Genomic DNA, 26,430 nt, shown 5'->3' with positions numbered 1-26,430 from the left:
TATTCGTTTTAAATTATAAAGTGTTCGCTTGTTTGGTTTAATTAATTTCTTTGGCGCGTTTGAGAGTAGGTATAATGAATATTAATCGTTTATTCTATTCATTTAAATTTGTCCGAAATCAGTATAGGTCAGTAATTTCGTATCTAAAGTTTTTACAAAAAGGATTTAATGAACACAAATTTCGATGTTCTTGGTCGTGTTTATCAAGCCGTGACGAATGTTCGCACGTACAATAATACATTGCAATCTTAGAGCTGAATTTTATTTCGTATTTTTTACAATTAGCCCGGCAGACGCTGATGAAGCCGATTATAAGGAGGTCGATGAACCTTCTTAAAAACTACTTATTTCTATGTGACGCTAACGAATAGCCTACAACGGTTGAACTTTATTATTACAGTTTTATAGAAGCAATGATAACAAGTTAGAAAAAAATGTATGTTTGTACGTTTGAGTATTCTTGTAATTCATTACTAAAAATAATACATAAATAAAGTATGTAAGTGAGAGAAAACAGTTACCTACTAACAATCTTAAGGATATGTTTTGGAAGATGATGTTGAACGTGATCTATTGTGGCAGGTGTATTCAACTCGGCAAACAAAAAAATTGATAAAACAAAAAATATTATCTATTCATATTCAATGAAATATAAAAGATTTATTTGACACAACGCAGGTGTTAACAAGCGCAAGTATATTAATGTTTTGCTTAATTAAGCGTATATTTTATTTAATTCATCAATATTTATTATAATCCTCGCTTAAACAGTTTTAATTGAAACTTAATCACTGAAGTTTATACAAAAATTGGTCAATCAAATACAAATATTTTGTGACTTCGCTAACTATGTAATTAGTTAATTGATGTTAATAAAAACAATTATAAGACAACATACCGTTCACTTGGGTTTGCCACACGGCATCACCGACTCCCCACAGTCCCGAAATCACGAAGAAGGTAGTAGGGGTTTCTGGGTTCGGTCTCCAGATGAGAAGCCAGACAATGAGGCCCAAGTGGAGAGCTGCTCCCATCACCAGGATGGGGAACCGCCCAATGTACTTCATCACCGAACCGAACAGCAGCGAGCAAATAGCGTTCACCACACCGAAGCAGATCATCACATATCCAATGGAACGGATGCCCAGCGCACAGGATACGTATGCCTAAAAAAAGTTCTGAGTTAAAAAATACACTTTATCTTCGCTCGATACATTGTTAAAGGTAATATTAACTACGTATGGAGAAAAAATTTTATTGCCATTCATGATTGCTTTTGTTGTTAATATTATCTCGTGATGCGAATTTCCAAACGAAACTAATTCCATTTCTTAGATTCGTTTTTGAAAAAAACGTAATCGTGGGTTTGAGTGGAAAATTTCGTGAATATTTCCAGTGCAATTTGTCTTAATCTATACTAATATTATAAAGCTGAAGTGTTTGTTTGTTTGAACGCGCTAATCTCGGGAACTACTGGTCCGATTTGAAAAATTCTTTCGGTGCTAACACCGAAAGCAACTGAGCTATCTAAATAGCTCATTTATAGAGGAAGGCTATAGGCTATATATCATCACGCTACGACCAACAGGAGTGGAGCCACGGGGGTGAAACCGCGCGGAGCAGCAAGTAAAGACTATAAAAATAAGCCAAAGAAAGAGTTACAAGTTGATATATTTCTTTTAAATAAAATAGCCAATAGAAAGGTTTAATTTACAAATTTCCGAATCCTAATAAAATTTACCTGTGTATAGTCAGCCCCAATAAACGCCTGTTCCATACCGATCCATAATGTAATTGGAATCAATAGTTGTTGATTTGGCTTCTTGAGCTGGTAAGCGGTCGCAGAAAGCAGTTGGATTCCAGTGAGCTCCTTGGAAGGGTCTGATTGCCTTTGCTTCTCACCATACCTAATAAAAAAATTAAATCAGTAAATTCGTGCTGATATAACTCGCATGCAACGTACATACCCGAGATTATTGAATAATAATTACGAAATTATTCACATCAGTCTAAATTTATCTTGTAGGTATTTTAATAGCATTATTTTTGCATACAATGTAATTAATAAGTGCATAAAAAACGGCATGATGGATGAGTATTTCGGAAAACTTCTTGGAACTTGCATCGTGGTAAAGCAGGATAAAGCTCAGTTTATTTTTGTTTTTAATTAATGGTTAGTGAAGGCTCTTACAGGGCCGACGTCTACTATAAAACGAAAATGTGACTTAATGATATGGACGTAAATTTGGTTGTCTATAAAACCATAAGCTTGCTTGTTTTATTTTCGCTGGTCAATATCGATTCATGTTACTGGACTTACCGAGAGAGGGGATCGACGAAGAAAGCCACCATGAGCACGGCTACGAACACACAAGCGAGGTATATAGCGCTGATCTCATAGATTTCGGTGTCTGGAGGCCGGTGGAGGTTCTGGTTGTCGTGCGCGCCGCCACCGACCATGCAGAAGTTCGCTCCGCAGGTGAGGAGCGTGGTGCTCGTGTTTTCTGTTGTTACATTGCCGCCGCTGTGCACGCCGGACGAAAACACTGTGGGGAGATTGGCATGGTTTCATCACGGAATAAGCGGAGTGGCGTACGAAGGAGAAATTATAGCTGACACCTACTTCATTCTTCGTTATAAGAAGTTTTTGATTTAAATATAAATCGAGTTCATTACAAAAAGGCCCTGGTTACATAATATTTTGTCTTCGAATGTTGATAATCTCGAAGTATTATTGAATTTCTAATAGATGCCCTACCTCCTTATTAATAATTGGAATGAATTCTGAAATTATTTCATTCTAAAAAACAAGTAATTGTTTATAATTATTTATTATGCAATCAGGTTAGTAAATTATTCATAAAAAATTATAAATTCACAACTTTAACGTTGTAATTATTGATATAAAACAAACCACCTAATCATTTAAAAAGTACTATTGAATAACAATAATTGCAATTCATCATTGTGAAATTCAGTGATCGTTTTATTTTTCTGTATAATGATTAATAATAATCAAAATATAATAAATTGTGATGCTCAGTATGTTTTATTTATCATGAATCATCTAAACATTTATTAGATTGTGGTGGTCAGTATATTAAAACTATTTCTTATTAGCTTTCAATGCAAATTCAAATATAATTGCATACGTACCTAAACTTGATATGAGGTTGCCCCACAGTTCAGCAGTTTGCCAGGCGAGGAAGAAGAATCCAAAGAACCGCACAATAATTCCATCAACTGCTTGGTCTGTCAGTTTCGCGTACACACTTCCCGCTTGTGTCAAGTACGTAGCCTTCGATGTCCACATAGGAGCCGCTCCGAGACCGACTAGAACGCCGGCCGGCACCAATGTATAGAAAGCCGGGAAGAACTGCGCGCCAATGTACGGTGCGTAGCAAAGCATGGAAAGGCAGAGCGACCATTTGACCGTTAGCCTTTTTATGAGGAACGTCGGCACGAAGATGCAAGAGACGACTTGCGCAGCGTAAATGGAACTAAGAGACACGGTTCCCAGGCCGTCACGGGCGTTGATCGATGACTGCAGGTTCGCCGTGCCTTGGAAAGCGGTGAACTGCACCATGAACGCACAGCTAACGGCCGCGACGTTCTTAAGTATTCTCCACTTTTCGCTCCTTGCGAGCTTAACTTTTCCGGAGGCGTAGGAATCGTCTTCCATCGGCAGAGGCGGAGGCTTGACAATGTCGCTGTTCGAGTCGCGGTCATGCTGGTAGCCGTCGTTCTTGAATCCCGTTTTGAGGGTGTACACGGAGTCCTTGACCGGGCGGTCATCTTCACACCCGCCGCCGTGCGTCGCAGTCATGCCGTGTTCTCTTTTTGACCTGCGGACGGAATGGAAAACGTTAGAAACTTTCACTTTTATCGTTGATGAATAAACTAACACTTGCACTTTCCATACCTATTATTATTCAATTATTATTTGCACACGGTTTTGTCTTTAAGAATGATAAAATTTCGAATCGGTATTATTGCATATTGGACATAAGTCAGGTTTAAGGGACATTCATGAGCCAGTTGTTGTGGAACGTTAAGGTTGGAGAAAACAATAAGACGGCGTGTTGTGATCGACGCTGTTGTAGTTTCTGTAACAATTCCGATTTGATTCGCATTCTACATTACAATGAACAACATCGGTTGAGTACATACCATAGGACCATTGTATTGTGTTTCACAAACTATTTCGTCATGACATAATCATCAGACGACCACATGGAAAACTATGGACTGATTGAAAGGCAGCGTTTTTAAAATTACTGTGATTATACAAACAATGTGATGGACGACGACGTACCGAGCTACGATTAATTTGATAAATGTTGTTCGTGTTCTGATGTTCTAGAAATTATATAGATACCCCTTTCATTAATAGATGGGCATGCGAGATCAATGTACCAGTAAAGCTATTATAAATTGAAGTACTACAGGGTCCTTTTTATTTGTTTCGAACGTTTACGGAAATACTAAGAGCCAATTTTTCAATCCTTGGTTAAAATTTATCCGTCCAATAAAGTATTACACGAACATATTAAAATGTCACCTGTAAACTGTCAAATAAGGAAAATTACAATACATTTTTGAAATGGTAGTTTAATACGTTATTCGATGAATAAGTTTTAACCAAGGATTGAAAAATCAGCCCTAAAATGTAAGGATATTTGCAACGGTTTTATATCGTTCGAGGACAAACCGGCGTGTACGTGACATCCTTTTGTAAGCTGATAGATATTTAATCTCAAAAATCCATTACATTAAATTAACATCTAAAGGATTAACAGCTAAATCGAAATTATTAAACAATTTGCATGTTCACATTTTGTCAGAAGTGAGCTATAAATATTTCCACTACGGTAAATTGGTGAATCCCAAACTATGAATAACATGTGTAAATTATGTTCGGTAGAACTGAAGTCAAAGCAGAATATTTACATAAGATGGTACAAAACGTTCACCTGTATTGCCTTATGTGCACCTTCTATTCTGTTGTGAAATACTTGAAGGTATTTTAACTGATGTTTATTTAATGATTAGTTATCGCTAACGACGCAACCGAGCCTCTTAATAATTCAAAAAAGGCATAGCAACAATTCACGAGCTTTTTAATTTACTGCAAAAACAATTAACTTAGCAAAAAGTCGTTAATTAGGTATTTATTTCAATAACTATCACAAGGACAGAGATATTTAAATATTAACTAAATTATGGCGTGTTCAAAATAGCGTCTCAAAGCAATAATAGCTAATTGTTCGGGCCGTATTTGGAACAATAGTAGAAAATCCATAAAATGCGATAATATCACGTTCTAAATCCATTTAGATCAGACGAATGGTACTCAGGGTGTTCGACACGAGATCAGACGAGTGCTGTATACGAACATAAAATGGATTAATTTTGTAGCTTGTTCGACGGAGCGTTAATATCGCCAGGACGTGATTAGGCACTACCAAGAATGGCGAGAAGGCGATTAAAAAGGGGCTGATGGTGTCATGTTGAAACGCTAGTACATATTCCGCTCAAGTAGGCACCGAAAACAGGCACTCATTGAATGTTCCATTGTGAAACTTAATAAGTATGTACGTTATCGTTTGTTGTTGGATCGATGTGGTGTTGACATTTGTTTTGTCTATTTTGTTTATACGGCCTGTGTAAACACGGATGGAATACTGGCTACGGAGTATACGAGCCTCTTGTTCTTTATGTTGCTCTTGTCTTGATCAGAGCTATAAATTGGACTAAATCCATCGCTTCGGTCGCTTTATAGAAAGTATACAATAGGTACTTTGGGGACCGCAATCACTTGTAATCTGACTTGGGTGCGTTCATGGGTCTATAGGTTTTTTACTTTGTTACGTAACAATTTTAATGAATATTGTAACTGCTATGAATTAAACACGATGCGCTGAAAGAGATGTAGTTTTGAGACATGTATGAGATATAATTGCTTGTTTATACCGGCAATCAACACAATGGAGTCTAAATATGGCTCGGTCCACATAATCCTCGTTGATCAGAATAATGACCAGTGCTTTGAAGATAACACAAGACTTGTATTTTCATTGTTCTCTAGGAAATATGTACAATACTTTATGTAACACAAGGAAGTAGGTATAATTGCAAATGCACATGTATGAATTATTTCGTATTATTAAATGGAAACAGTGCTGACCACATAATGCATGTGCAGTTTACATAGGTGGATTCTTGTAAACAACATAATGCATAAAAGTAGTGCCTTTGATGATCTTGCCTATTCTTCTTTATGGATACATATTGGTTTTCGTATATTTCGTATTAAACTTTAAAATATAAGAAAAAACAAATATTATAATCAAATTTGCGATAAAATCAAATCTGTCCCAGTTGATAACAAGTATAGGTACATATTCACAATATTGATTGGTTTCATTCTTGTTTTATTTGAATACACTATCCAAGGTTTGTAGAGAAGACACATTTATATCGGCTTAAGCCAAAGTTTATTTGGATTAGAATGCGATGTTTGTTGCGCTTTAGCAGAAGAACTACTGAACGCATTTGCCTGAATTTTAGTATCTGTCTACATTTATATAACGTTTTGAGGTTTTAAACGGCCTCACAATAATTCATATCCCTCACAATAATTCTCGTAATAATCGCTTGCAGGAAATTACCACAATTCGGGTAGTTGCCGTGACTAAACAAACAAATAAGTAAGCCTATTGAATAATTCTCCCACGGTATCATAGCTATCTTCACTTCCTGTGCCAGCAACCCCGTCATCGTTGGGTAATGAGCCGAGCAAGGTCACTCTGTCAAATTTGCAATACGGTAATGTGCTGGTTTTTTCAGTCAACGCCATGAGTCCCTTACTTCGTTGTCCTAATGTCAATCCGTAAGTCAAATGTATGTGCACAACAATACACATAGATAACCCCTGCCATCAGTGTTAGTTATACTCAAACATCTAGTTCGTTAAAAATAATATTATAAATTCTGATTCTGGTATAAAATGTTAAATTTTAGTTACATGATAACAATTTCGGCGTTGGCGTTGGCCTTTCTTTTAATTATCAAATTAAAAGGACCATCAACACGTTTATCGCTTAAATAAACACAAAAAGCTACAAGCAGTCGCATCCATTATCACACTGTACAGCCTTCACTTGGCAGATTAGCTGTTGACCTCCACGACGAGTAAATACAAACGTTTTTCAATAATTTGTCCTTTCAGAGTGCATACATTAACACGCTGCCAAAATAATCACACCGAGCTGTAATAATATTAGGGTATTCGACAAAAAGTTTTTATTCTACGATAATTAAATATTTACGCAAAAGCACAAACCGATGGCGTATTTACTTTTAACATCTAACTAAATTTAGCGATGGAGTATTTAAATTACATCCCTCGTGTGTTTAAATAGATTCATACTATTTATGAGTGAGGAATTATAATTATAATCTTTACATAAGTACCGTTTAAAACTTACTATCAACCATGTAAATAAACGGGGTAATGGGCTATTACAACCGAGCAATTTGTGAATGACAAATGTGGATATGGTAATATGACAAATTACTTCCATGGGCATTCAATTGGTATATATCACGAATATTATTCACTTGTGATTTAAATTTTTGTTTTGCGACTTCATGACCGATATTGGTAAAGTATTGTCCTCGGCTCATGTCTTTAAGACCAGACCCAATTAGGTCAAAGTCAGGTTATAATTCAGTATTCGAACATTCAAAGATATTTTTTAAATGTTAGTACGTGGAAGCATAAGCTATAAGCATGTATTCAGTAATAAAACTAATAGATGAATAAACACTCATCCGAAGTCAAGGCCTGTAAAGAAGCTCCGTAAACAAGCTTTGTCTATCCGGAAATAACCGAATATAAAACCTCAATTAAATCAATGCTAGCCAGAAAATATGCGCAAAAACTTATCAAAATATAATGACACAATATGTGAAATATTTATTTTAATGGGATTGCGTTCTTTTATAATTAATTGAATTCATCAAATGCTTCGTCAGGTATGTACAAAATGTGTTTTTGTGAGAGAGAAAAAAACGAATGCAAAAAAATCTCAGTTAAATAACCACCAATTAAAAAAAAATAACATTCGTACATTGTTATAAAGGAGAATATCATAGCTACGTTAACCTTATTATTAAGACAATAACAACAGAATGCAAATATATTTAGGCCTATCAATTATCAAATAACGACTTAATTGTCTTACTTCGATAAGTATAGGTCATTAAATTATACACGCAGGAATTTATGTAAATAATGACATTCAAAGTAGGTAAGTGTATCGTTTCTGGCGGTGTGACAGTATTACATTATGTAAATTTATTATAGAGTTAACTATAAGTATTATTTATTATAAACTTCGTGCAGACTAGGTCAGCAAGACACGATGCTGACACTAAATTATTTTATCAGCAATGTTTAATAAATAGCATCTCATTAAGCATTCATGAACTCAGATATAAGTAGACACGTTGCAGTAACATTGTGAAGCTTGGAAATTTTATATTGTATAAGCTATAAACATATTCTTTAATTAAAATAAGTAACAAAGACTCGGGATACAAATGCATGTGTTAATTAAAATAACATACAAACCATAGTTCATGCTATCTTGAAATATATCCAGTACTTTAAAATATGTAGGTATAGTTTAAATCATAGCTTAATTAATAATTAAGTATAAGAGCATTTATGAATAATTTAATGTTAAAAAAGGCAACATATTATCGGCGTGTGAAATGCTGAGCAATAAAGCGTAAGAGAATGGTCATGACCCGTCTTCATATTTCTTTTTTATAAGATGCTTATTATTATGGAGGTTAAATTCATAACAATCTTTGTGATAATCATCAATAGTGATAATTTGAATCGATAAACGTACAGAGACACGACATCTCTACAATTTTAATTGATGAAAAAATACAGCGTCCCTCAAGTTCTTTACAATAATTAATATCTACACGCAACATTCATTGACCGTTATTGCTTAGCTCACAAAAAACTGTGTCTTCTAACACTGGTCTCGTTAGGACATATATATGTAACTCATTTATTTTTATTTTTAATCATGTCAACTATTAAAAGCACGCCATATAAAGCATCTATTAAATAAGATTGGTTTAATTTGAAGTTATTTCGCTATTGGAGCATAGGTACATTGTTTTTTTTGAAATAACGTCATGTGCTTATTATGGATCCGTTTTTTCTAAACATCTATTTGTTTGGCTAACTTTGTTATATAAGAGACTAGATTTCCGCCCGCGGCTTCGCCCGCGTTTTCAAAGGAAAACCCGCATAGTTCCCTTTCCCGTGGGATTTCCGGGATAAAACCTATCCTATGTGTTAATCCAAGTTACCCTCTATATGTGTGCTAAATTTCATTGTAATCGGTTCAGTAGTTTTTACGTGAAAGAGTAACCAAACATCCATACATCCATACTTACAAACTTTCGCCTTTATAATAGTATTAAGATTAAGATAATGTAAATACATATATTAAGTATTTGCTATGATAGACATCGTTACAAAAGAATAGATTTTCATTATTTAATAGATAAGTGTAACTTGTTATAGACCGGGAGATACTGACACAAAATTTCGAGTCATTTGTAACAGGATGGCGGTTCTACAGGGGTCTTAGTACGCAATGATAAAAAGAAAAATGATGGTGTGATCGCTGGTATCGGTGGTTTAGTCGCGTGGGCGTTAGCCGAACTCGTCGGAAAAATAGCGAAAGTCAAACGATTTGTAACACAAAAATTTTAGTATTTACCGATAGCCCATAAAAAAGAAGTAGGCGGTAGTGTCATGCCATACTTTTCCGGTGTGACTTACAGCCCGCCATACCGACGCGAATATGTTGATTTAAATAAAACAATTATTCAACCATTTGTACCAGGCTAACTTTTGCACAGGTAACCATCGTCGTGCAGCCATTTACGAAAATCGCCATGCCATACTTTTCGGACGATTCCAAATGGTCGCCATACCGCCGAAAATCTGCCAAAAAAAATTTATTTCGCCAAACTTTTTGTACCAGTATTGCATTTGGATTTTTGGAGAGTATTTGATAAAATGTGACCATTATTATATTTGCCATACTTCTAGTAGGGGGAAAAAGTGCTGTCATACTTGAAAAATTAATTTAGTATTAATTTATATAAGTGAAGATTTCCAACACCTAGATTTTTGAAATTTTGTATTTATATTCTTTGATCCTCAAACTTCCAGGAAAAATAAGTGCCATACTGTTACAAATCGTTTGACTTTCGCTATTTTCCGACGAGTTCGACTAACGCCCACGCGACTAAGCCGCCGGTACCAGCGTTCACACCATCATTTTTCTTTTTGTCATTGCGTACTTAGAACCCTGTAGAACCGCCATCCTGTTACAAATGACTCGAAATTTTGTGTCAGTATCTCCCGGTCTATTATTTGTCAGAGCGTAATGGTATTAAATGACGGCTGGCTAAAGTTATGCAATTATTTCTAATTAAAAATAGTAATTATGTTATACCTATGCTTTCGTATAGGTAGAACAATTAGTGACCAATTCAATGCAACATTCTTTTAAATTCTGTGTCGTATTTTGTAGGACTGGTTGTAAAATTGATAAATTTTCTGCGTATTAAAACAATTTGGAACGATTAAAGTAATTGGTAGATTGGTATTAATAGTCTCTAGCGTTAATTTTACCGAGCAAAAACAAAAAAGAAAAAACTTGACGCGCGAGTCAAAAGTATGCGGGTATAAAAATATTCTAGTTTAACCGCTTTGGATCTGGATGATATGAAGTTCCGGCTTCTTTTCTGAGTTGAGTAAGGTTGTATGTCAGTGACTTGGTGAAAAAAGTGTAGGTACCAACTTCTTTTCAACTTAGCATCTCGTTCGTCTTTACAATAAATTAATTTTGTAATTTAATAAGTTAGCATGCGTCGATGAGTCTTGTAATAATTATAAAATTTGCCATATTTTCTAGGTTCATTTCTTAGTAATTAAAGTCAAAATGCGGTTCCCGAATATTACCGATATCTTCTACAACATTGCACTTAAAATGTTGTAAAATATTTTATTTTTTGCAAGATTCAAATCATAATTCAAATATTTTCAAAATCAGGCTGCCATTTTGGAAATAGCGCCACATACAATCCGGGCGATTACGATATTAAATTTCATTATAAATATGAAATTAACACATATATTTAGTTAAGTAGTTAGAATGCACAAACGGCTTTGGCAATAATTTGTTATTCGCTAAGCTTAACGGGACGCGGAGAGCAAGCCTCGCGGAATCTTAAGGAGTGTCTGTATTGTTTACAGGCTAAAAATAGACTTTACAGCTAGTAGGTACGATTGAATGACCTTATTCGTTCTTAGCCTTTTTTAATAATTTTAAAGTAACAATATCTCGATGTAACAATGAGCGTGATTTCACGAATGTTAATTGAATGCTTGCTTCGAATTGTATTGTTTTTGCTTTAAGTGTTTATCGCGTTTTTATTTTACATCCTTTCAATCATATTAATCGAAATAAAATATAATAAGTATGTTCAAACTTTGTTGTAGGCTTCCATGGGAAAGTGGTTGTCTCAAATTATTAATGTTCACATAGGTTACCTACATATTTATGCAACGTGCGTCGATGTTAAATGTCATATTAACATTTCACATTACAAAAGAACTATGAGCTTTTATTTTTAGTGTCTGTACTATATAGGTCGTCACGTGACAATTAAACAGTAAACAGCGTGTTTGTAACTTGTTTTTAATTGTAAATAACTTTTGCATGAACGACTCCAAATTTGCCAACCCGCTAATCTATAGAACCAAACCATCGAACCAAAAATACTTTATTGTGACAACAACATGAATTCTAAAAGTCTAGTCGAACGACTAAATGCTTGAATTGACTTTGATAGGTTCCTTCTCGCGGCTTCTCTCATGCTTCGAGTAATTCCACTAAGCCTCGGAACAATTAGCCAGCCGGTCCCAGCCAGTTACAGCTAAATAAATCTAATGCAATACGGTTAATCGGGATAAAGTCGGTTCCTAACGAGTCATTGATCCCGATGAGTTTAATTTATATTTGTAACAATCAAGGACTCAACAAACATGTGTGAAGGGCTTACTTTACACTTTATGAGAACTAATTGATTTCACTTAGATTCAATTCTTCGGTGACATGATTAAATTCTGTGAATACATTACGCTTACTGATATACAATTTTCTCGGTAGAATGATAATGTAGTCTACGGTCGTAAACCCGTAATGTTATTATATAAGGAAATATAACTGATCTTGTTATTGATAGGTAATTGTTTTAAAATGTTAACCGGTGTCTGTTAGAAATAAAATAAATGTTTAATTGTTTGCGAGAAAAATAATTAATTAGTGACGAGAAGTTGAAATTGTAATGAAAAGAACTCGACGTAATACCTACGTAGTATTATTTGCACGTGGGAGATGGTTCTACGGCGTAGACAAATCACTAAATAGTAAATACATTGAACATTACGTATAATTTAATTAATTACATATATTAATATTATGTATTACTAAGTAAAATTAATAAAAGTTCTTTATCAATGCTTGACATCATTCATGTAAAGTGCTAAATATTAAGATGGAAGTAAATATAATTCCGATAAGCTAATCATCAAACGTACACTGCCTGGTTAACATTTAATCCCTGAAGCCGCAGAAAACAATAATTTAACAAAACAATACTTTATTTCAATTGTTATGTACCAACGTATACGACAACAAAATATGCAATAAATCAAAGACGGATACATTTTTTAGTACATTGTAATCAGAGGTTGCTTTGAAGCACCTATTGTAATACTCGTGAAATAATTGCGTGTGGACAAAAAAATAGAGAAAAAAATGAAGAGTCATCCATTGAAACCGCTAAATTAGGTATTTCAACGTGTAACGATCTGGTGTTTTTTATCTTTACTCCCACGTCCATGATTAATATAATACGCCAAGTTTTAACGAATTAGGGACTAATAAGTATTTAGGTACAATTTTATTTTAGCGCTAATTTAGGTGTGTAATTTTATATTGGAAATAAGTGTCTTTCATATTGTTATTGATTTTGAGTTAAAAAGAATAATTTAATTTGATTCTCTCACGCAAATAATAGGCCGAAATACAATATTAATATTTAGAATTTGAACAAGAATAAAACATTATTTATAATAATGTGCTAATATTTAAATATGTGTCGCGATAAAATTTACACAATCCACTAAACAAACAACAGTATTATATTCATAACACAGTAAAATATATATATTTGCATACTTTATTATCATCACGCGAAAGAGAAACCTAGGCACCTACTTTTGACGATAATAGCAAAACAAACTTTTTGCATCCATATTAATATTATAAATGCGAAAGTAACTCTGTCTGTCTGTCTGTTAGTCAATCACGCCTTAAGGCTTATACATGCGCTAATAACCTTGACCATACTTGACGGATCTCAAACCTCTCCCGCTGCACCTTCTTTTTTCCTCGCATTTTGTATTTAAAAAGATACCAATCAGTGAAACAAAAAATCCTCGTCAGGGAATGTTGTGTAACTGATAATTTATTAAACATAAAATTTTCAGAGCTCTAAGTCAGCAGGTTACGAAGTTTATAGAGTATTTGCGGAAAAATGGATGACCACGGCACATTTTTTTTCTAGAAATCTATTAACTTTGGAAAAAAGTCCTCGCGAGCAATTAAAGATCAAAGACCATCCTATTTTATATATTTTTTTCGGTATTGTGCTTTATGTTGTACCAGACTTTATAGAGGTTGAACATAGTCGAAATTGCCGGGTAACGCCTTAACTACTGAACCAATTTGTATGAAATTTGGTATAGAGATATTTTGATACCCGAAAAAAGACATAGGATAGGTTTTATCCCGGAAATCCCACGGGAACGGGAACTATGCGGGTTTTTCTTTACTGCGCGGGCGATGCCGCGGGTGGAAAGCTAGTTGTCAATATAACGGACCCAATGACATTGTTTACTATTGCATATGAGGAAGTTACTACTGAACATGCTTATTCAATAAATGTATACTTTTTTTGTATAATTTTCTAAAAAGCCTAAATAAAATGATTATCCTATATTTAAAAGTTATGTGAAGAAAAAAGGCGGCATAACTATAGATATATAAGATAAAGTCCGTGAAACTAACCATTACGGGTCCATAAAACAGGACTTTGGGATTGTTATTAATTTGATACACTACGATAATAATACACACTCAAGTTTTATCGTTGCATTCTTATTTATTGTTAAACGAATCGTACCTCGACTTTATAGGTTCTTCTTAATAAAACTGCTTTCAGAACTGGTGGTATCTAATTGTTATAAAATACACAAACGTTCTAGAAGTCTGTCGGATTACAAGATGAATAAATAAACGTTCGATTTGAATTAGTACCTTTGACACTTGGAAATTGCGATTGCGAATAACAAATCCTTCCTAGTGACTAGTGCTAGTGCTCCGCGGTTTTACCCTCATTACTCCGCTCCTGTTGGTTGGTCTTAGCGTGCATGATATATAGCCTATAGCCTTCCTCGATAAAGGCTATCTAACACCGAAAGAATTTTCAAATCAGACCAGTAGTTTCTGAGATTAGCGCGTTCAAACAAACAAACAAACTTCAGCTTTATTATAGTATAGATAGATATAACCGCTGCAATGTAGCAACTGGCTAATAAATATCAGATATAGCGTCACGATTCATTCCGAACAATATTTAATGGGTCGAGGTTACTTGAATTGTATTTATGTGAAGTTACATAATTATTGTGCATCAACGTACTAGGTGTAATATGCTAATGAGGGAATAATCATATTGTTGGATAGTTAAATAAATAAAAGTCAAGTCTCATATTGTAATGGAAATATACAGTGTTATGTTTATGCGTTGTGTAAATCTGCTAAATCGGAGCATGACAAATGACTATTAATAGATATGCATAACAATTCTTTAGAAAAAAACATCTTCTATTCTTATTCTATTATTCCTTATGTTTATTAGACGGTATAGTTAATAGTACGTACATTGAAATCCTATACAGGATATGCCTAGATAGAATCAGTTAACAGTCTGTGGCAGTTCACAGGTTAAACTGTCAGAAATAATATTGATTCAAGAGTAATATTATTACTATAATCAAGTTGGAAATAACTCAGAAGCCGCAAAATCATTGCAATTTGCACTGCTCAAATTCCACACGCCGTCAATCTGATGAATAAATTGTAATACCACAGCTTATATACCTCGTAAAATGAACAAATTTAAGGAATTTATTCATAATACACTATTTCGGAAATTATACACAATTCTCGAATAAGTAAAATACAATTTCTACTTGGTCTCACCTCGATTATGTGCGTTTAAACTCTCAACTAGTAAAGGGTTAATAACACCTGAACAGTGGCTTTAAATAGAATCTCCATTAATATCTCTAAGTTTACTAGCTTAGTTATTTATAAGTGCCAGTGGCCAGGACGATATCTATTCCTTACTAAGTAAGTACACTCTTAGCAATCTATTTTTACTCGTAATACTTTCTTGACGTTCTTTAAATACATGGGTTGGAGCCAGCCAGCCAGCTAGGACTCGTTTGACTAGTTTCCTCCGAGCCCTGAGCGACGAGACATTTCTTCACGGCTATTTAACCATAATTACATTTCGAGTGCCTTTTCTTTGCGGCGCACGTAATTTTCTTAAAAACGTGCACAATTTTTCAAACAAATACACGATTTATGACGAAAAACTACGTAAGAGGAAAACTGTCAACGGCGCAGTGAAAGTAACCACAAATGGTGTGTTTACGAAAGCCTTAAGACCTATAAAACTCGCAGCGGATCGATGGAATGTCCACGGCGAGCGCTCGATATCGCGTTCGAATCGGTTCGGTGGAAGACGACCGGACACCTAACAGCTAACTGGAAAGTCTGCACATGAGACGAGATCGGGGACCTAAATAACGTGCCACCATCCTTTCTCCACGTTGCCGACTACAGTCACAGAGTCCCACTCTTACTGCCGATAATAATTCGCGAACACAAGGTCGTCTCCTTCGCAGAACTAGCCGTGTACGACCGGTTAACGAAATTCGTAACTCCGTCACACTCATGCAAATTTGGTACTTGCAACATTATAAACACGTGCCACTATCGGACGAGTATATTTTGCAAATAGATCGGCGATATTGTCAAAACCATTAATTCGACGAAGAATTTTTATTACTTACTAATTAACTTTCAAAAGATATAATTTGCAGCGAAGTGGAGACGTAGGCAAACCAGATTTTTAATTATAAACTGGTGGTTAAAATAAAGAGTTTGTATTACATGATTCCAGTGCAGATAAACATGTTTTATATGTATTAATTAAATTAAAGAATTTTGTAACTATTTATTATTATGAAAATCATTAAAAAAAATTTGTGTTGATGTATATTTTTGGTGAACACGTGATTTCAGAGATGGTTTTACAGGTATAATATTGTTATAAAAAAAGAAACACTATCAGCAGTGTGTGCGACCTTGCCTTATTGCACGTGTTTATAAGCAACGCTTGCCTAATCTTGAAGATAAACAGAATTTAATGTTACACACGACGAATAATATTGGGGTTAAATATTGTGAATAAATAATTATAAATAAAATAAGTAGCATATCTCTCAATTTTATTTTCATTACTTGTCAGGATTTTCAAATTACCCGTAGGTACCCAACAAAAATTCTGATATCATATCATTGTATAATTTAAACCAACATTTTACTTAAAATATTATAATTTATTCAATATCTATCAAATAATTAGTATTCATTTGTTTTTTATTTAAATTGAATTATACAATAAGTCATTATGCAACATTGGAACAATTCTTTTGTAGCGAGGTGCGCGTTGAATTCCGTAGTATAGGAACATTCATATTATGTATTAATGTCCATTTAGCTACATACTAATCTTCAGATCAGTTAATTTAAACAACAAATAATTAAATTGAAGACTTATGTTGATATAGTTGTAGTCTACCCCTTGATTATTAATTACAGTGCCAATTTCAATATCTTTCTAATCCATGTCTTATTATACATAAATTAAATAAAGCAAATATGGAAAACGGTAATTTGATTTCCATATTTGTTGTGTATCAAGGATAATTACACAAACAAATATTTATATCTAACCTTCAACTTGACTGGAATATTAAATCAAAATTTGATTGCCAATAATAAAATAGTATTTCCGCAAAATTTAATTTTACAAATCGCCTATAACCTCCGTTAGAGCGCCTCGTTCAACTATTTTGAATTATTGATAAATTATACAAATTTAATGTTATCAACACGAATACGTTAAAATAAAGCGGCGAAATCAGATGGAGCCTGTTTTCCGTTTTCTCAACTAATATTATTATTGCAAAGTTTATTCATGTGTTTCGAAAGCGTTAATCGAACTACGTCACTGTGACGATAGTCAATATAATAAATATTAACAACGGTTCCTTCGTAATCCATTATACCTACCGATCGACTTTTCCACGTATAACAAAATAAAAACAAACATATCATTAGATGTCGACAAAACCGTAATATTTACAAGTAATACTCAATAAATAATTGTTTAATCGTTTTTAACTCAGACTACAATAAGGAATACATTATTTTTAATGGTAATGATGTAATATGAATGACGATAATCTAGATTTATATGGTCAAGTCTCTCGAGACTTATTAAGAATTGTTTTAATAGGTAAATGTAAGGTAGGACTGATAATAACGTAAGTAATGTAAAATTAATATTAAAGGTAAGGAATTTATATGTACGGATATGTTGTACGACTGGTTTGATTTTTTTATTGTTATTCTTCTTTTATTAGTTTCATATTTAAATAACATGATGTGATTAAAATAGACAAGTAGATTATAATAAATCTAGTCTATAATCATTACTGCATTGAAATATTGTTCATTAATAAATGTTATGTTTGATATAGTTTCTCTCTACCACACTCTATATTAACAAGGGTTTAGTTTTCTTTATTTTTTCTTTTCTCGAAGTAGTTTTTCGAATCGACCGTCTTATTTAGCAGAGTTAAATATGTAATTAAGTAAAAAAGACGCGAGGAATATTGTACATATTATAACTGTAAAATTTAATTGTTCTTTATTTGAAAAAAATATGATCAGTTATTCACAGTACACAAATGCGCATAAATTACTGAATCCATTTAATTTGGCGAATAATTATTTTTCGTTTTAAAATGCTATCGCTTGCATTTAATTACTTTTGTAAATGAGTTCTGATAATCGCCTATCGCCTCACGATAAATAATGTGTTTAATTTAATGTTGCTTTTTCCATTATTTAGGCAACACGGGCATTTTTTTTTTTTTAAATTGCTTTATCGATGTTCATAATAAGTAATTAATTTCTAACCATTCACTTTTAAGACGGTAATTATATATACAAAGTAATGATTGTTCCAATAGATAATGTAAAAATTTGGTTCGAATTTAGTTTAATCCAGTTAAAAATGTACTCAAACTTTGAAACCATTGGTATGACATACTACACACACCATAATTTAAATTTGTAATTCAGCCTCCATCGCCAGTCAACTGAAATTTTATGAGAAAATATAATATTTGAGTAACGACTAGCGTATCGAAATATATCAGCGAGACCGTGACGGTTTTGCCACTAATCAATGTACATACAAACACATCAACGTGTACGTAAGTACGACCGGAATAAATTAACCTGGCATGCTTTTTATAACATTTTTGCCGAGGATAACGAGTCGATCACTCTTCCTGAAAAACCAACGTCATCGCGCGATGTATGTATTATATTATAAAAGTATCGCCATAGTCTCGTAATGATTTCCTATAACGTAGTTACTGTTTTAGAGTATTTACCATTGCAAGGGAACGCCCACCGTACCATTCGACTTAGTTGCGATTCAATGAACTTGGAAGGTAATTGCCTTGTGTTTATTTCTTTGATACGTTAAGAGTAGAAAGCGTTTGTGTATCTTATGTGTCTCTGCGAGTGCTCATATCGACGAAAACCCTAATTAATTTATTATGATAAATAGATAACTCATTAATCCAATTTTGTGTTTTATCACGATTCATAAAACACATCAGTGAATCCTTTCTTTATTTCAGTTTCTAACGAACCGTTTGGGGGTGATGTATTGTAAACTTTCTGAACCGCCCCCTTAGACAAGTGGCTTTCTATTAGCGTAAAGTTCAATAGAATAGATTATGAATGTATGAGATTGACGTTTGATTACGACGACGACGACGATTGATTACGTCAATCTCATACATTCATAATCTATTCTATTGAACTTTACGCTAATAGAAAGCCACTTGTCTAGGGGGGCCGATGATGTTTTTAAAAAATTGTGTACCTACGTCATTTTACCAGCAACGTTCAATGTTATCGGTAGTATTACAATACAGTTGGAGTATTTCCTCACTGTCTTAACCTATATTGGAGAACGTTGTGAAAACATGATGTAAGATATTTTATGTAGAACTCAAAACCTTCCCTTATCAAGTGACGCGTTAAATTTAAACCGAAAGCCTACTATCACCACAGAGAGAACGGCCTTGTGTTGCGTTTATCAATTTTAGGAAGGAAAACAGTATTTGCATGTATAAAATGTATGTATAATAAAAACACCTATAAAAATACTTGACATACAAATAAACTATTGTACTGAATTAATAATTTACGAATTTACACTTGTTAAATGAGTTCAAGAAAAGCGAAGAAAATTTATAAGTGATCATATTACTTTATAAGTTTACTAGCGACCCGCCCCGGCTTCGCACGGGTGCAATGCTGATACTAAATACACTACAGAAAAATTGTGAACGTTGTATAGGTATAAAAATATAGCGGCCCGCTCCGGCATCGCAATTCGCACGGGTATAAAATACATAGCCGGGCGGCCGCAAACGCTACGTCCCGCAATTTTTAAATCTGTAATATCTTCGAAAATATTCACTTAAATCATGCGGTGTAAAGGGCCATATAGATCTATATTAAATGAACAATGTATCCATGGTATTTAATTGCTTAAGGATTAATGCTGTATTGGTTAAAATCGCTTCGAAAATTAGCCATTATTTGTCGTAAAAAGTAAATGACAAAAAAAAGTTATTGTGGGTTATCCAAAAGAGATAGACATATACCATCGCGGACTTTTCTGTAGACCTTTTCAATGTGTATAATACTTAGTACATTATTTTGATAAAACTCGTAGGGTTCAGCCTGCGTTTGCAATGTAAGCGGAATAAATGTAATTTTTTACGACATCACATTAGAAACCTCAAAAATAACAGTACTTCTCCACTACTTAATGGATATTATTATACATATAAACCTTCCTCTTGAATCACTCTATCTATTAAAAAAAACCGCATCAAAATCCGTTGCGTAGTTTCAAAGATTTAAGCGTACAAAGGGACATAGGGACATAGGGACATAGGGACAGGGAAAGCGACTTTGTTTTATACTATGTAGTGATACGTACTCCATCAAAAAATATGTTTGTATCTTTTTTTTATCTTTTCGTGCTAAGAATAAAAGCATCACAATGGATAAGAATGTCACATTGTTTTAAAGATACCTACGCTTGATTTATTTGGCAAGCAATACAAAAACATGTGGCTTGAATCGAAAAGCTTAAAATCATTTGCGGTTTCCTCAAAACAATCTACAAGTTCGTGGTTTAAATCCAAGTTAACATAATATTGAATGTCTTTTTTATATAACCGTGATGTCCAATAAGAAATAATGGTACATACTACGTTGTTATCGGCCCGTGTGCGTGTTGGAAGCCCCGCGAAGACGTGGCGGGGACCAGGGGAATGGCAGGCCAGGCCTTGAGCTACAAGAAGAAGACACCCATCAGTTCTCTGATCCATATGTCGGCCATTCGCAGTGCTAGAGATGCTACATTCGCTTTGCAATACGCTAATAAGAAAATAATGTATATGGGGTGTAAATAAAAGGGTGTAACGGTTAGTAAAGAATAGAGTTATGAGAGGTTAGAGTTATTCTTAAAGTCTCTATAGTATAATTCCAAGACTAAATACATTATTGAATAAAATATACAAGTCCCATTTTTATAATAACTAGATACATAGTCCATAATATAAAGCTCTTCTATGTAAAATATTTGTCATCTATAATTAGAAATATGTTGAAAATACTAGATTCTCCATGAAAACTTTAAACTACACTATCACTACTAATAGTTTATTTTTACGTGATCTACAATCTACGTTAATATAATAAGGCACGTTGCTAACGTTATTATAATCTTGATATCATTGACTGCTTGCTTTTCACAGTTTTTCCTTATCTGCATCTGGTTTGGTTTTGCATAATTTAATCAAATAATAAGAGATCATTCGCTCTGAATACATTAACATTTACAGATTCCGCAAACAATTTACAATAAATCTAAGTTTACAAATATGGTAATTTAAATTCTTATTTTAGTATTTACAAGTTAGTTAAGTACAATTTGGAATACCTAAATCTGGTCGATTAAATTTTAAAAACTATATTTAAAGAAATTGGTGTGCATTGCTTATTTATTTAGTTTGCGACAAGACCAAATGAATAAGGTCGGTCTGAACAAGACAATCGATGAATGGTGAATGAAGCCTAAGTTGATTTGATGGATGATTGATAATTTCATAAGGAGCTTACAGTGATTGGCGCCTGGATGAATACGGCACACTAAATTGCTAATAAATATGTATTGAACGTGATGTTTCTATCGATGGTTTTGATAAGGTCGGTCTTTGGCACTGCGCTCATTTTCAAGGTCAGAAGTTGATTTATTTCAATCAACCGGATCGAGCTTATAGCTTTAAAATGACGTCATCCATTCAACAATGTTGACGTCTTGTGATCTTCTCAGCTGAGAGTATTCGCCAGTGTGTGCAAATTAAGTTTTTCCATCAGAGATTGTGTTGAATTCTCGCGTTAAATTCTTTATAAGGCGGTTTATAAATGTTCACAGCAAGTTTTTATTTAGTTTTATATGAATACATGTTATTTAAGCTCACACAATGCCATATAGAAGGTCCTCATATTGGGATAGTAACATGTGCTGGTTTTAAGAGTATTTGAAAATTGAAATATTTGACAAATTTTTAGTGATTCTGTAATCTCAATCACAATATACAGTTTTAATTCTAATGATTTAATATTAAAATCTAAGAACATACAATAATAGAGTACCTATGTTATTTATTTTTGCCTCAAAGTGGACACGGTCTAAAACAGAATAGACCGTAGGATACAGCGATTTAATTGGAACCAAAAAGCTTATTAATGCAACAACGAATGCGCTACGTTACTCAATTTTATCCGTTGCTACGTCGCGGTCGCTACAAGTTTTTAAGACGAATAAATATTTTGTTCAGATTTTTGTAAATATCACTAAAAACCACTTAATTATTGGGTCTTTCGATGTCTGCTGCGCATTAAAAAAACCGGCCAAGTGCGTGTCGGACCACGCATTAAGTAGGGTTCCGTAGTCATGTTTTGTCACTGCGCTGTTTTGTATTTTTTGCGTCATCATCATCAATGGCTATTTTTATTTTATTTATAATTTCAAAAGTATTCACCATAGTAAGAGTTTCCGCGCCACTTTAGTTACGTGAGTGATTTGAAGTTTACATTAGAAATTACTGGGGGGGGACACCGTGTTAACGAGTTTGTCGGGCTATATCTCGCAAATGGTAAAGCTGATAAAAAAGTGTTGTATGCAAACTCTGCCTCATTTACATAGACCTTTTCAAAGATACTCCACACAAGAGGGTGCGCGCAAAAAAATATTCAGCCCCCCCTTTACATGTATGGGGAGGTACCCTTAAAAAAGGGTAATTGAGATCCATATCCAAAGTATCCTTGAACCAAGTTTCATGCAAATCGATCCATAAACGTAGAAGATACTGTGCTGTGACAGACTAGGACGGACGGACTGAACGATCTTATAAGGGTTCCTTGTCGGACTACGGAACCCTAAAATATGAATTTTATTAGTCATCAGTCTTCATTTTAATATAATACGAGTTTTATACATGGCTTACTGACGTCGGTTTTAAATTTTACGTGTATAAATAATAATAAAATCCAACCGAATTTGATTAACTACCTATTAGTTTGCGAATTACTAACATCGTATTGTGTTCAAGATCTTGGTATTGTGTCCACGAAATGAAATCTTTCGCAACAAAGCATGAAATGATCAGTTTTCTCTACTAGTCTCGTTAGAAAAACTTGATCAATCGTAATTTTAAAATTTTAGAAATGTTTGGTATAGTGTGCAGAAACAAGATTTACCTACTTACCCAGTGTAAGTAGTAAGAAAAGACTTATGAATAAATCTTATGATCCTTTATACATATATACTTATATCTAAATATGCTAAGAGATAATTTTAATCTCAATTTAAACAATACTAAAACATCTATTACACAATATTGACATTAACTCATGAACTCGAAAATTAAGTTCCATATATATGTTCCATGATATCATTATATATATTTATTTAACGAGGACTATTTACATTGCGATTCATAAATAAATATTTCTTGCTAGTTTATCCTGATGTTAATTAGCTTAATTGACAATAATTGTTTATAAATATACGTTTTTTTAAGTGGTAGTTAGCGTCACAACAATAAGGAATTTAAAAATACCCTTATCAGATTTCAAAGTAGTATATAAAGTTCATACTTTCAAAATATTTTCATATTCGGCCAGTGAAACAACGGACGGACGGTGCTAATGATACCATCCGTACCTAATTTTTGTTTACTATATCATGTACAACTAATATATAGGAAACAACAATATATCGTAATCCTGAAGAGTTACAGTCCTATATTACAAAATGGAAACATTATAAAGAAACATATCAATAGTTAAGTTAAGCTTAGCGCGTGCTCCTTTACTTTCCTAAAAAAATAGCTTGTGTGAGCACGCGCGTCAGAAGTGAAACTTCTTTGGCAAAATTCAAAGATACCAAAATCGTTGCCTTACTCTTTGACGTGACGGTATTGCCATGACGCGACCTTGGAATTTTACTTTCAACGCGCCTAAAGAAGTTTCACTTCAAAAATCTGATGATAATATCTAAACCTTAGATTATGGATTGGTCTCCGCGCGCGCGCTACGACTAGATACCGCCGGCGTACTTGAAAAATGCAACTTATAGTACGCCGAATTCGGCGTACCCAAGCCAGTCGTGTCACAAGCATTGTGTGGAGAGGGTGAACCGATAATTTATAAAGATTTTGAACAAAATCTGAAGTAAAATGCCTATTTGTGTCATAAAACTATTTAAAAATAATACAACAAAAAATAAGAAAGACACTGGGATCACGTACCATCACTAAGTATCGTATTATTCGAAATTTCTCCTTTACTTCGAAAAATTTTTCTACGAAAATACGACGCCATTCAGTGTTGCCGTATTGCATATCCAAAAAAATACACGTGGTTGAGGAAATATTTTAGCAATAATTTGAACTTTTTTTTTTCAATACTATTACTAACACATGTATAAAAAAGTATAATACAACAATTTATTTCTGTTTAACTATGTTTAACTGACTCATATAATATGTTTTTTTTTTAATTTCCGCTTTTTTACTTTTAAACAACCTTTGTGACTATAGTATAGTAGCGTCGCAAGTGGATTTGAGTCACATGTTCATGGATTCGATTCCCGGCCAGGTCAGGATGAAAAAAATATTTTTCAAACTTCTTTCCAAGATGCCAGATTTCCCATTTATGAGGTAAAATTTATGTAGCTGGCAGCCCAATTCTTCACACACACTAGCGTCTTTACAAATTGCCTAAAACACACTACAGAAATGAGTTGCCGCACTCACAGAGCTATTGTTTTTAGGTGGGGCGGTATCTAGTCGTAGCGCGCGCGCGGAGACCAATCCTTAATCTAAGATCTAAACTGTCTGACAGGATCAATAAAGAATAGGGTATACAGGTAAAGCACGACAATAAAATGGGGTATATAGGTATTCGTGCTGTTTCAATTGGCAAAGTTTCAAGTGTTTTCTTCGCACGTTTTAGACATGTTTTAACTGTCGATGAAACATCTACAGTTAAATAAGGTTAACACCATATTAACACTTATTTAGAAATATTTCATATATGTACAACAAAATTTGAGTTCTAAATAGATGGCCTATTCTTGCCAATGAATGTAGTGTTAGTTAGTATTTGTAGCAAAACATTAATGAATGCAAATTATTCAATTTCCTCAAATTTTAAGGTGAATCCAAAGGTATTGATTTCCGCTAATTTCGAGGTCAAATATTTGGAGTTTAGAAAAGGCTAGGTCATTATTTGACGATGCCCGTATTTGTTTATTTTTACAACAGTTTAATTTAACATAAATTCAATGCGAGGTTTCGCTATTCAATAAAGATTAAGTTGCAACCTTCCAGTAAATTTTGAGTATTTATCTATTTAATATATAAAAAGAACGTTATTCTTAATAACTAAATACTATTATGGCAATAAGGATCACTAAATTGTATTTATCGTTTTTATATGTGGCAGTTAAATAAACGTGTTCTTTCTTTCTAAAGGGACAAGGGACTGAGGCGATAAGACAGTAGCATCCCCGCGTTCACACCTTGCTTGCAAATTAGTACACATATAGGTACACCGTACACTATAAAGTACCCATCACAATAGTTCCATTGTACGGTGTACCTCCGGACACATTTTACGTACGTCTTCGTCATTAAAAGGTCCATAGCATTCTAGAACTTAATTAAACTCATGCAAAGCGGGCAGATGTTATCTTAAGATAAAAATATGCAAGGGACGATTGCGGAAAACCGTAGTAATAATAAATGTACCTGACGCTCGCTGCATCTCTGATAGACAATCTTAAGACAATTTATGACAATACTTATAGACTACAAGCCCGCATAGGACAAAAATATGGGTCAAATGAACCACCAGGGGACATATCTAGAACGATAGCAGAGCAAAAAATAATAAGATTCATCACTATGCCGTCACTTGTAAGCTGTCCAACTGAGTGCAGATGAGAATTGAAAAGTACAGGTAGACTCGGTAAATTTTGGTCATATATTTTTGTACGGCATTCTTAACCATCGATAGATCCATTAAAAATAATAAGAAACCGCTCAGTGCCGTACAAAAATGGTGGTCCACCAAGTCGGAATTTTTATTTAATTTCCGAGAGTTACCGGGGGTAAATTTGGTCATTTGACTATGTACGGCATCTGTGTCATACTATTGCTATACT

General features: G+C 33.8%; 1 protein-coding gene across 2 annotated transcripts in view; it reads right to left on the bottom strand.

Annotated features, from left to right (window-relative positions):
• Window positions 1-26,430, bottom strand: part of LOC149491139 (UNC93-like protein) — a 65,102-nt gene that overhangs the window by 4,392 nt on the left and 34,280 nt on the right. Inside the window, exons 2-6 of one of the 2 annotated variants that reach the window (XM_089703591.1) lie at window positions 20,903-20,985; window positions 3,157-3,845; window positions 2,321-2,546; window positions 1,742-1,907; window positions 899-1,166 (exon numbers count right to left, since the gene is read on the bottom strand). In XM_089703591.1, the coding sequence (XP_089559717.1) occupies window positions 899-1,166; window positions 1,742-1,907; window positions 2,321-2,546; window positions 3,157-3,826 (1,330 nt within the window). In that variant the 5' untranslated portion in view covers window positions 3,827-3,845; window positions 20,903-20,985. The remainder of the gene's footprint in view (window positions 1-898; window positions 1,167-1,741; window positions 1,908-2,320; window positions 2,547-3,156; window positions 3,846-20,902; window positions 20,986-26,430) is intronic. The other variant, XM_089703523.1, reaches the window with a different exon arrangement.

The sequence above is a fragment of the Colias philodice genome, chromosome 1 (genome assembly GCF_061535455.1).
Source record: "Colias philodice isolate Cphi_HAF_F1 chromosome 1, ilColPhil1 Martin Lab GWU primary, whole genome shotgun sequence".
Taxonomy (NCBI): domain Eukaryota; kingdom Metazoa; phylum Arthropoda; class Insecta; order Lepidoptera; family Pieridae; genus Colias; species Colias philodice.
This window is presented reverse-complemented; position numbering and strand designations above follow the sequence as displayed.